This window comes from Pseudonaja textilis, chromosome 1 (assembly GCF_049901715.1).
Source record: "Pseudonaja textilis isolate UNSWEBS1 chromosome 1, rPseTex1.2, whole genome shotgun sequence".
Lineage (NCBI taxonomy): Eukaryota > Metazoa > Chordata > Lepidosauria > Squamata > Elapidae > Pseudonaja > Pseudonaja textilis.
This window is the reverse complement of record NC_141990.1, coordinates 8,737,102-8,749,969: the sequence shown is the minus strand read 5'-3', so window position 1 is coordinate 8,749,969 and position 12,868 is coordinate 8,737,102. Positions and strand designations below refer to the sequence as shown.

The 12,868-nt window shown below is 40.5% G+C and overlaps 1 protein-coding gene across 1 annotated transcript; it reads left to right on the top strand.

Annotated features, from left to right (window-relative positions):
• Window positions 1–1,046: 1,046 nt before the first annotated feature.
• Window positions 1,047–7,392, top strand: RRP15 (ribosomal RNA processing 15 homolog). Its single transcript, XM_087925428.1, has 4 exons — window positions 1,047–1,316; window positions 3,830–3,927; window positions 5,767–5,968; window positions 7,092–7,392. Exons 1-4 carry the CDS (start codon window positions 1,197–1,199, stop codon window positions 7,251–7,253), a joined length of 582 nt encoding a protein of 193 aa, XP_087781554.1. The 5' UTR covers window positions 1,047–1,196; the 3' UTR covers window positions 7,254–7,392.
• Window positions 7,393–12,868: the final 5,476 nt, after the last annotated feature.

The following is a 12,868-nucleotide window of genomic DNA, read 5'->3' as shown; positions in this document are numbered from 1 at the left end:
ACAGAGCATCAAAGGACCTCATGGTATTAATTGCTTCACAAAAAGGCAGCCTTGTCGCCCCTCTAAACCTTACACTGATGACATTTCCTCATAAGGTAGTGAAATTGAGAGGTTGATTATGCTGATGTGGTTGCTTTGGTGATCACATAAATAAATTTCCTCTGGAGGATCTGTTTTCAACTTGATCCTTCTGGTGCTCTAACTGTTTACTTATAGCCACTGTAACTCAGTCCATCTTCCTGGCTGCTGGTCATCCTCTGCTCTATCCTGCTTCTTTGGGATCTGACATTCACTTTCATAGTGTCATAGTGTTGCTTGCGCGGTTGTGATTTTTGTAGATATCGCAGCATGAATATTTTTACAAGGCCGTCGCAGCTGCTCCTAACAAGTGTTAGTCCATTGCATATTGGTTGATTGCTTTTTCTTTACTGTTAATGGGTAATCCTAAAAGCAGGAGATATATACTTCTTCACTGTCAATCCTGATTGTTGTACCTTTGTCATTAGATTGGTTGTCTTTATCTTTGATTTTAGGAGAAAAGATTTCCATTTTTTGACTATCAAGTAGCTACATTAGCATAATACAGATTGTTGATGTTTCTGCCTTCAGTTTTAAAACCAAATCTTCTTTCAATCCAACTTCCTTTAATATGCTGTATATTCAGACTTGAATAATTAAGGAGAGAGTATACATCCTTCTCTCACTTCTTTGCCAGCTTACAAAACAGTGCTCTATGCTCCTTATCCTTAGACACAGTTCAAAAAGATATAATGATCAATAGTATCAAAACCCTCTGTGAGATCAAGCAGATGTAGATGGATTGCGCTATTCCATCTTGGTCCTGCCAGAAATAATCTTAGTTGTACAGAACACACGTTCTCATTGTTTCCTTGAAACGATACAAGCTCCTCTTGTTCTTGTGAGCTATTAGTTTTTAAAAAGTGGTGGGTATATTTGAATTTAATTAATTTACTGAAATTTAGATACAGTGTTTTGGTTATGGATACGATGCAAGTAACAAGGATATTTTGTTTCTTTTAGGATCTGAATGGAGTTCAGGAGTTCCAGAAGACAGCTTTTCAAGTGATGAAGAAGAGCAGGATGACGAAGTTGATGATACACCTAAGACTCCAGATACCAAAGTTAATGATGCAGAGAAATCCAAAGAAACAGGAAACGCTGGATGGGCCGAAGCCATGGCCAAAGTGCTTAACAAAAAGATTTCTAGTGATAAGCCCACTATCCTGTTGAAAAACAAGGAGCGGGATATAGAACGAAAAAAAGAAAAACAAGAGAGATTGGAGCAGAGGAAGAAGGTAAGGAAGCAGTTGAATATTACCGCTACTATTCAAGAAATGTACAGTAGCTGAGATACAAGTTATGCTTAATGTATGGTCACATTTGGAATAAAAATTTCCACTGCTAAGCAAGGTGGTTGTTAAATGACTTCCCCTGGTTTTCCTTTTTTGCCATCGTTGTTAAGGGAATCAGAGAACGTGTTAATCACGTGGTCATTAAGCAAATACACATTCTCCCATTGGTTTTGCTTGTCAGAAGCTGGCTGGGAAGATCTCAAATGATGATCTCATGACCTGAGATGGTGCAGTCAGCAGTAGATAAATGCTGCTTGCCAACTGCACGAATTTTGATCACGTGACCATTTGGATGCTGCGATGGTCATTGTAAGCCACTTTTTTTCAGTGCCACTGCAACTTTAAACAGTCACTAAATGAATGGTGGTTAAGGTGAGGATTCCCTGTATCACAAAACCCTGATTTTGGCAAATTATCATCAACTAGCTGTCTATAGAGCTTTGGGGTTGTTAAATGAAGATGATGGGCAACCATATAAATTGGATTGATAAATGTAAATGATCTGTTGTTAAATGTATAAAATGAATGTTTTAATTCTGTTTTTATGTTACAAAATTTAGAGGTTGTCCAACTCTAGGTGGGTCTGGATGGCTTACACTTTTGAAAAGTTGCTATCCAATAGTGTGTGTGTATGTGTGTGTGCGCGTGCACACGTGCACATACACACACTATTGATAACATACTATGTCATGCCACCAGGTATAGGATATTACATGACTTCTACCTCCCTGCCCCTTGGAGGGGGAAAACATCTGTATTATTTTCATAGTGTATGTCCTGTGCGATACACACTTTCAGATTCTTTGTCATTAAGAGGCAGGTAATACATGAAATATAAAATTTAAAAATACAGAACAAAAAAAATAAAAGGTAAAATCATAAACAGCCAGAGAAAATAAATGCACCCCCAAAAAAACCCCACAACTTTCCAGGGTTCAACAAGGCCTGTAGAACGTTCAGGTTTTCAAAGCCATGTCCAAGAAGAATCTAATCTTAGTTTTGCACTATGGTTTCGAAGGAAGCCTTCTCATGGCTTCTCCCCAGTGGGACAGTTCTTAGTTACATTTCTGGAGGGTATTTAATGATGGAAATTGGGCACTTCAACTTAAAATCCTGGACAGCCTTCTGGTTATTTTATAGAAACTCAAGGAGTTGTTGTTTTTTAATCTTCTCAGCATTAAGTCAGAATTGTTTCGGGGTTAAAAGCAGGCATATCTAGTAAACCATATTCTTATCCGTCTATGCCTTGAAGCTTTTCCTCTCTTATTAATGACAGCATAATGAATGGAGCTACTAGTTGCTCAATGACTTATATTCTCACAGTATATTCAGGACACAGTGTAAATCAGTCTTTCTCAAACTTGGCAGCTTTAAGATGCGTGGACCTCAGCTCCCACAATTCCCCAGCCAGAAATCTAATGAACCCCCCGGCAACAACAGTTAAGCCATTGATGGGCTCCCTATCCCCCTGGGGTCATCAAGGCCATTTGACCAAACCATATCTTCAGAGCCTTTTAAATAAAATACCAAGATGGGGGACAATCTTATCTCTGCAGGGATGATGCTTCACAGGGAGGGAGGCCGCTATGCGGAATGGCCTTCTTGGCCCCATCAGATGGAACTTCTTAAGAGAGATAACCCATAGCAATCCCTGCCCTCTTCTGGTAGACACAACTGGGAAAAGTCAGTCCTTCAAATAACTTGGCCTTAAGCTATGTAGGACTTTAAAGGTGTCAAGCAGAGGTGGTATTCAGCAGGTTCTGACCAGTTCTGAAGAACCGGTAGCAGAAATTTTGAGTAGTTCAGAGAACCAGCAAATCCCACCTCTGGCTGGCCCCACCCCCATTTATTCTCTGCCTCCCGAGTCCCAACTGATTGACTGGGTCTTCTTTTGTTGCCCTGCACAGGAGAATGGAGCTGGAAAGCAGGTTAGTGGGGTGGGAAGGGAATGGGGATTTTGCAGTATCCTTCCCCTGCCACGCCCACCAAGCTACGGCATGCCCACCAAGCCGCGCCCACAGAACGGTAGTAAAAAAATTTGAACCCCACCACTGGTATCAACCAGCACCTTGAATTGGAGCCAGAAGCAAATCAGCCACCAGTGCAGCTCCAGCAAGAGAGAGAACACGTGTACAAATCTAGGGTTACACAAAATTATGTGGGCTTCCGCATTTTGAACTAACGAAATCTTCTGGATACTTTTCAAGGATACTTTTCAATTCAGTTGAAGAAAAGCAGATTTATCCTTCCTGCAGGGAAAAAAAGGGCTTCTCTGTGTCTTCCTAAGGTTGCTCTTTGGTGTGGGAGAGTATCCATAATCATAATGATGGTTCTCCTGTAGCACATTATTGTTTGGAGGGCATTTTCACTTCAATAACCTTTAGCTAGAAAGGGTTGGTTCTTCCTTCAGTACTTTCTATTATATGACTAATTTCTCCCCTGTGCTTGTAACCCAGCTGAATAAAAAGCGGGAATGGGAACTGATGTGCCGAGTGAAGCCGGATGTTGTCAAAGACAGAGAAGTTGAGAGAAACCTTCAGAGGATTGCCACCAGGTAAAAGTAAACGTTTGGTCTTTGAAAAGATTTTAGATTTAGATTTAATAAAGATCTTGCCTTTATTATTTTTATAAATAACTCAAGGCAGCGAACATAACTAATACAGGCAGTCTTCAGCGTGTGACTATAGTTGAGCCCCAGATTTATGTTAAGTGAGACATTGGTTGCGTGAGTTTTGTCCCATTTTACAACCTTTCTTGCCAGAGTGGTTAAGTGAATCACTGCAGGCATTAAATTAGTAACACAATTATTGGGTGAATCGGCCTTCCCCATTGACTTTGCTCGTCAGAAGGTCACAAAAGGTGATCACATAACCTTAGGACACTGCAACCATCATAAATATGAATTGATTGCCATAGGTCCGAATTTTGATCATGTGACTGTGGGGATACTGCAAAGGTCGTAAGTGTGAAAAACTGTCATAAGTCACTTTTTCCAGCAACGTTTTAACTTCAAACAATCACTGAATGAACTGTTGTAAGTCGTGGACTACCTGTATTCCTTCTTCCTTCTACTTTCCTCACAGCAACCACCCTATGAGGTAGGTTGGACTGTGACAGGGACTGGCCCAAGGTCCCTGAGCCGGCTTTCATCCCTAAGGCGGAACTAGAACACAAAGGCTCCTCGTGACTGGCCCAAAGTCATCTGCTGGCCTACAGGTGGGACTAGAATTCAGTCTTCTGGTGATTGGCCCAAAGTCACCAGGTCAGCTTTCATGCCCTATGGTGGGATTAGAACTCACAGTCTCCTGGTTTCTAACCTTGAACCTTAACCGCTACAGCAAAGCAAACCAAAAAGCTTTGCAGGGTGATCTCCTGATCAAGTCAAATTCTCGGCTGATTTGAGTGACTTGTACAGGTAGTCCTCGACTTACAACCATAATTGAGCCCCAGATTTTTGTTGCTAAGTGAGACATTTGTTAAGTGAGTTTTGCTCCATTTTATGACATTTCTTGCCACAGTTGTTAAGTAAATCTGGCTTCCCCATTAACTTTGCTCGTCAGAAGGTCGCAAAAAAGGGATCACATGACCCAGGACTCTGCAACTGTCACAAATATGAACCAGTCGCCAAGCATCTAAATTTTGATCATGTGACCCTGGGGATGCTGCAATGGTCATAAGTGTGAAAAATGGTCATGTCACTTTTTTCAGTGCTGTTGTAACTTTATACCGTCACTAAACGAACTGTTGTAAGTCGTGGGCCCCCTGTATATGGGCCTATCTCATAAAATATCAGCAAAAGTATTCGGAAGTCTTATTAAAAAAACATAAAATGTTATATAGAATTAGACTGTAATATATTAAATAACCGAGCTGGATTTCCTTGACTATTGAATAAGCTTGGTAATCGAAAAAAATATTTCTGACATCCTAACCCTATAGTTAGTCCTTGACAGTCACTGATTTGATGACTATTCAAAGTTAACAATAGCAGTGAAAAAAGTGACTAGCCCCTCACACTTAGAACCGTCGCAACATCCCCATGGTTACGTGATCAAAATCCAGCACTTGGCAACTGGCATAAATATACAACAGTTGCAGGGATCCATGACCTCCATTTATGACCTTCCCAGCTGGCTTCTGACGAGCACAGTCAATTGGCCGGGGGAGCCGGATTTTCTTAAACAATTCTAGCAAAAAAAAAAAAAAAAAGGACCTAAAATTGGGGTGATTCACTTCAGTGCTTTGCTTAGCAATGGCAATTCTGGCCCCAATTGCCGCTGTAAATTGAAGACTACCTATAATTAGGGTTCCTTGTTGAGGCTGTGACAGAGGGGCCATAAACATTGCTTCTGTCATTAAACCTAGCTGCCTAATGGTTCCTTTTAATTTCCAGGGGGGTAGTTCAGTTATTCAATGCTGTCCGGAAGCACCAAACCAATGTGGGTGAGAAGATAAAAGAAGCGGGCAGCTCTGAGAGGAAGCGAGCGAAATTGATCTCCTCAGTTTCCAAAAGAGACTTCATCAGCGTCCTCCGAGGAATGGATGGAAAGGAAATGGAACAAAACCCTGAGAGAAAGTCATCAAACAGCCGTCAGGTAAGGGGTGCTCCGTCACTATTTTTAGCAGTGTCATAACGTTGAACAGTCACTGAAGAGGTGGCTCTAAGTCAGTGGTAGGATTCAATTTTTTTTACTAACGGTTCTGTAGGCGTGGCTTGGTGGGTGTGGCAGAGGAAGGTTGCCGTAAAATCCCCATTCCCTCCCCACCCCACTAACCTGCTTTCCAGCTCCGTTCTCCTGTGCAGGGCAACCAAAGAAGACCCAGCCGATCAACTGGGACTCAATGGGAGGCAGAGAATAGATGAGAGCAGGGCCAGTCAGAGGTGGTGTTTGCCGGTTCTCCAAACTACTCAAAATTTCCGCTACCGGTTCTCCAGAACTGGTCAGAACCTGCTGAATACCGCCTCTGTTCTAAGTTAAAGACACTCTGTACATGGACTTGAAAGGAATAGGAATATTTTTCATTGCCCAAGTGCGATTGGACACACAAAAGGAATTTGTCATCGGTGGATAATTTCAGCGTACATACAAACAACAAGTGATAAATCGTAAGATAACAATAGGAGAAGGCAGTAGGAAAGATGAGATGATGAGAAGGGTAATAGCAATACAGCCCTACTACATGGGTAAATATAAGGCGGGAAATAGGTGTTTAGTAGAGTGATGGCAAAGGGGAAAAACTGTCAGTGTATCTGGTTGTTTTGGCATGCAATGTCCTATGGAGGCGTCCTGAGGGGAGAAGTGGAAAGTTTATGTCCAGGATGCGAGGGATCTGTAGATATTTTCTCAGTCTTCTTTGTGGCTTATGCAGTATGCAGGTAGACCTCGACTTACAACGGTTCATTTAGTGGCCATTTGAAGTTACAACAGCACTGAAAAAAGTGACTTAACGACCATGTTTCGCACTTACAACTGTTGCAGCATCCTCATGGTCACCTGATTTAAATTCAGATGCCTGACAACTGGTTCATATTTATGATGGTTGCAGTGTGCCAGGGGTCATGTGATCACCTTTTGTGACCTTCGGACAAGCAAAATCAATGGAGAAGCCAGATTCACCTCACAACCGTGTAATTGACTTAACTGCAGTGATTCATTTAACACAGTTTCAGTTGTGGTATGCTGAATTTTCCTCTACTTTTCATCTCCAACTTCTTAGAATAAACCGAAATCTGAAGACGCTCCAGCATGGAATATATTGCGAGACGATTACATGATGGGAGCCTCAATGAAGGACTGGGATAAAGAAAGTGAAGAGGAGAACAGTGCTGGAGGAGACAGCGACATTAAGCAGGAAAGCGAAAGTGACTCAGATCGATAATGTTCAGAGTCATCCAGAAATCCAAGGGTATTTTTGATACTATGTAGGGATTGGGGATTAAAAGACACTTTTTAATACAAAGACCACTTTAAAGAACATGGAAGTTCTTTAGTTGGGCAGCCAATAAAATTTAACTAAACAGTAATGGGTTAGCTAATTTGTGGCTCTGTGGCAATATTGGATCAACTCAGCCAATCGAAATGCCATTGCATAGTTACGATTATTTGTAAGCTACCTGGAAGCCTAAACTCGAGTGGGTTGTACATATATCTATATCTGTGATGGCGAACCTATGGCATGCGTGCCACAGATGGCATGCAGAGACATTTGTGCTGGCATGCAAGCCGCAGGCAAACTTACCTCATTGCTCACAGCTGATTTTCGGCCTGTTTGAGGCCTTTTTCAGCCTCCCAGAGGCTTGAGGAAAGCCTTTGCAGGCCGAAAAATGGGCCCGTTTCATCACTTCCTGTATTTCCGGAAATACAGGAAGTGATAAAACAGGCCCATTTTTCGGCCTGCAAAGCCTACAGAAGCTTTCCTAAAGCCTCTGGGAGGCCGAAAATCAGCTGGGAGGCGCAGTGCAAGTAAGGGGGCGATGGGGGGTAAGGATTGCACGTGCATGTGCAGAGTACGGGTGGGCGCATTGCCTTCTGGGTGCTGGTGCACAAGCGCAAGTGCGCACGCAATTTTTGGCACAGGAGCCCAAAAAGGTTAGCCACCACTGGTCCATATGCTGTATCTTTGCAATTAGGAAGGAGATGAGTTTTGTAGTGGACACTAGACTGGTGGCCCCATCTGGCATCCATCATTAGATCAGTCATTTTACTTCGCGGGTTTATTTGAGGTTTTACCGACTTAATGTCTTTATTTATATATTGACTTAGTGAAAGCCTGAGAGCATAAGAAGATTTTGCTAAGAGTTGGTCTATAATGTCACACCTGCCTGGTGCCAGTTAAAAGCAAAAAACTTCAGTTAGCCCAGTGAAGCAAGAGTATTTCTTTTTGTTCGTTTCTTACTTAGAAGCAGGTCAAATAGACTACTTCTGTAATAGGAGACAACATGTATTTATCCTTTTCCCTTATTTATAAAAGCTTCTGTTCCGTGCTAATTTTCATTAGATCTATTTCAAATCTGAGAAACCTAGGGAGAAAACTTTCCGTTTGTGGTATCAGTGGAAACAGGTTTTGAGGAAACGTGCACATTTAAGGGGGGGGAAAATTCCATGATTCCTGCTGACTCATTCCATGAACTTAAGCAGCCATTTGGCATTTCAGAAGAAAAAATATGATAACTGTAACAGAAAAGTTCTTTGTATATATAGGCTATGTATTTTGCCTTCTTTTCTGTCTATACAAGTAATTCTGTGTATACAAATGAGCCCACTGTTTCACATGGTAGCAAGTGGGCTGGTTGCTAGAAACCAGAAATAAAAGCCGGTTTCCGGCAAAACCATTATAAACCATGGTCACGTGACCATGGGGCACTGCAAACAGCTCTAAATGTGGGCCAGTTGTGACTACCAGTTGGGGCAACTTTAGAACATTGAATAGTCGCTAAACAAGCAGCTGTATTTCAAGGGCTACCTGAATGTGCCTGAATATACCTATAACTTGAAAGAATAATGTATTGCTACATCAAGAGCAATAATTGCTATTACTGGACTGTCTATAATTATTTTTTTAACTAGTCCCTAAAATTTGGTTTCTTAGTTCCCATAGTTCCCATTACAGTAAATGCAGTTAATACTTCTCTTGTGTCAGATGAATTTGGAAGTAGATGTAGCCTTTAAGTTTCAATCCTATATTGTTGCCATATGAATTAATATCTATAGGCAGAGCATAATGTATAAATGAAAAAAAATGGAAGCACTGCTGTTCTTAATGCAAAATTCAAAATTCATATCTTGAGCAAATAGTTGTAAAGAACTGGACCCTAATTTTTTCCACTATAAAAAAAAAATGAGCAGAGGAAAAAAGATGTGAAATGTTTGTATATTGTACAGTATTATTTCTCTCTAAAAATCAATTCCTGGCACATTTCTGTGTCAGAACAAAAGTTAAGGGGAATGCTAAAACTTTTAGCATATTGTGATGATCATGAAATTTTTGTATCTGTTTTTGTCTCTTTCCTATGAGTAATGTGTCTAACCTGCCTAGAGTTACCTTGATATTTGGGGCTGCAAAAAATTAAATTAGATGAAAGGTTAAAAGTTATTAAATGTTGATACACATGATAAAAAGTTTTATCTTCTTATCAGATGTTTGGTCTGCTTCAGTAGGGAAAAACTTCTAAATTGTATTGTGTTAAATAGGGATGATGGATTCTTCTGCTGATGTAAATTTGGTTTTTTAATTTGTATTTTGTTTTTCAGCAGTTAGCAGTTATTTTGTTTGGAAAAAGAACTGAGCAATTTCCAATAGAGGCACACACACACACACACACCCAAAAAAACCAACAACCTCAAGCTTGAAGAAAACATTAAAATAGCTGAGAAAAAAAAAAACATCCAACTTTTGACTCCTTAAAAGAGAAAGTTCGTTTGATTCTCCATCAATGGCCTTCATATGTCATAGCCTTTTAATAAGATCTCATTTGATTTGTCCTTAATTAATTCCAATAATTTAACTGGATTAGACTGTTGAAAGAAAAATAGAATGATAAAATTTTAATCAGGCCACATTTGGGTGGCCTTTTTAAAGGGAAGATACAGTGATGCAGAGCTGTTAAACTCACACTTTACTCTTGAATACCGTTTGTAGGTTTTTTTTTCTAGTTCTGAGTAAGATATCTATCTGTCAACCTAATTTAAATTCGAATGACTTTCCTTCCTTGTAATGTTGGAAGACCAACTTTTCCTATGAGGCTCTTCTGATGGAAGAAGCATTGACACATGTATTTGGTTTTTTTTTTAAATGTTAAACTCATAATACCATGTTGCCGTGTCTCATTTTTTCCTTCATGTTCTAAAACAATGTGTTTTTTTGTTAGTCTATAGTGCTGCTAAGCTTTCAGTGCATGGCCTACATAGTAACTCCTGTTGTTGTATGTGTATGAATAAGAGAGAGAAACCCATTTATTCTGAACAAGTAATTTTTTTAAAAAAGGATTATTTTGTTCTCACTTAGACAAAACCCATCTTAATTCTGTAATATGCCAAATGTTTTGAATGCAAAACAATTTGAACCCAAAATGGTTCCATCTACCCACTCTGTTCTGAATTCAAAACGTTTTGAGCTTGAAACTGGTATTTCCAACTTTATTGGAAACGATCAATGGTGTTTTTGACCAAGGAAAAAATCCTGTTTGAACACTGTAAAGAGGATTGATTTATAAGCTAGCCAAGACTTTTATCACAGCAGAAACCAGTGGCTGCTAACAACCAGTTGGGGGATGGCATCGGCTGCAGTAATTGTGCCAAAGAACTGTGATTTTAAGTATGTCAGTAAAATTTCTTGAACAACTCGCTTTCTCCATAATGTTTCTACTCCCTTGATTTAGTATTCATGATTCAGAGGTAGCCAAAGGCAGATTTAACAATATTCCCTAGAACTTACCTATTTAAAAGAAAGCAATTATAGAGCTGCCTGTCTACGAATGAGCTCTGGGAAGCTCCCAATCAAAAGAAAACAGCATATAAAATCATACTAAAACTATAAAAATAAACAGACAAAATCATTATTTTGCCTTACTGCTTTGGGTGTCAAGGGAGATAACGGACTTCTAGTTTTTGCTGTTCTGGAGGATTCAATGATTGTTACTTGATGCTGTTATAGTGTGTCTTTGACCTCTCATGGTCCGACCCTTCGTCCAAGTTGTGAGAGGTGACAACAGGACAAAGTAAGGGTTTGCTAGGAGTGGGTGAAGATATGGGGTGGTCTTATGTTGCAGGACGGTCAGAGCAGCCAAGAAGGCCATTGTCAGCTTTGGAAGCCATATTGAGACCAGATGCTCCCACACTGCCACATTTTGAGCCTGGGAAAATGGAAGGGGGGAATTTCTTGGAGTGTATGTAGTTAGACATAATAACTTTCTTTTTCTAATTCAAGGTCATGCTGTTTTGTGCATAAGTGAGGAGAAGTCTCAAGTTGGATGGTGATTGGGGCATGTGATGTGATGATGGGTGCAGGAGATGGATTTGTAGTTTTTACTTATTGCAAGGAAGCCCGGAACTATCAGATTTGGGATTCCCCAATTTGTGCCAGTTTACTATCCAGATAAAAAGAATTTTGAGAAGATTTCTGTCTCAGAGTTATTGGTTGGGGTGGAGCCATCCTGAGTCACCCTGAAATGGCCTGGCTAAAGGGACTCCGGTGAAGTTGTGACAGACCCAGCAAGCTGGCAATGGATAATCTATTGCTACAGAAATTAAAATGAGATACAAACGGACTGACGAAACCATCAGAAACAACAAATACTTGGTGCCAAGTCAAACTTCTCTTGTGCAGTCATCCAATCTTATCCCAGGGCTTGAGGGGAAGAGCCGGGTCTTCAAAGTTTTGCAGAGAGATAAGAAATTTAGGAGGTTAGGATAACCTCAGTTCACTGGATAATGAAACCTATGCAAGGCAACAACCAAGCTCAGAGAGCACCAAGGATTTCTTCATTTCAACCAAGCAACAAATAGCAATAGAACTCAAAGACTTACGTAAGGACCTCTCATTTCCAACTCCTGTTAGATGACAATCTGGGGGAAGGGATTAAGAATGGGCCCATCCTATCTGACCTGAGAGGACAGGTAAATGTATTTATGGAAAGATGGTCCTACCAATAACCTGGCCCTGTGCCATTTAGGGCCTTAAGGGTGATGCCCAGCACCTTGAATTGCACCTGGAAGAGAAACGGCAAGCCAATGCAGCTCTCATAACTCATGAGCAAGCCTAGAGGTTTCCATTTACTATTCACACTGCCGCGTTTTGGACCAGTTGAACTGCTGCTTGTGGCTCTCGTGGCACTGAATACTTGCACCACACCCTGCTTGATTGTTCCTTACCTAAGGTGATCTACCAATATAGAATTTGCCCTGTTTAGGAACACTCCCAGCTAGGTAATCTAATGCATTTTGTTAAAGATCATGTGGACAACCAAGACTCAAAGGGTATACTCTCAATTTGCAAAGTTTTGCTACTCCACCTGAAACTCTGTGTGCCAGGATGTTATTTTATAGCTGCATAGATTACTGTTCTACTTGATGCTGGATATTAAAATCTATAGCTCACAGCTACTTTTATTGTGAATTTTATTGTACATTACAACTGCTGTTTACAGCAACTGTAATAAAGTTTTATACCCTGCTATAGATCTTTTACACTCTGTTAGCGAATTCAGTAGCCTGCTCATTTCTGAGCTGGACAAAAAGCTTGAAAACTCTAAAGCATCCAAGGTTTATCGTTGAGTAAACCTAGGATGACTCCCTGTATCAGGCAAATAACAGAATAACAGAGTAGGAAGGGTCCTTGGAGGTCTTCTAGTCAGGCAGGAAGTCCTATACCATTTCAGACAAATGGTTGTCCCATCTCTTAAATTTTCCAGTATTGAAACACTCATCACTTCTGGAGGTAAGTTGTTCCACTAGTTAATTGTTCTACCTGTTAGGAAATTTCTCCTTAGTTCTAGG

Bases quoted from the DNA above. Each gene is read 5' to 3' on its own strand.
- RRP15 (XM_087925428.1), top strand. From the start codon at position 1,197: ATGGCCAAAGTGCTTAACAAAAAGATTTCTAGTGATAAGCCCACTATC. The intron at 1,317-3,829 runs GTAAGGAAGCAG...CTTGTAACCCAG, and splicing joins GATTGGAGCAGAGGAAGAAG to CTGAATAAAAAGCGGGAATG. The intron at 3,928-5,766 runs GTAAAAGTAAAC...TTTAATTTCCAG, and splicing joins CTTCAGAGGATTGCCACCAG to GGGGGTAGTTCAGTTATTCA.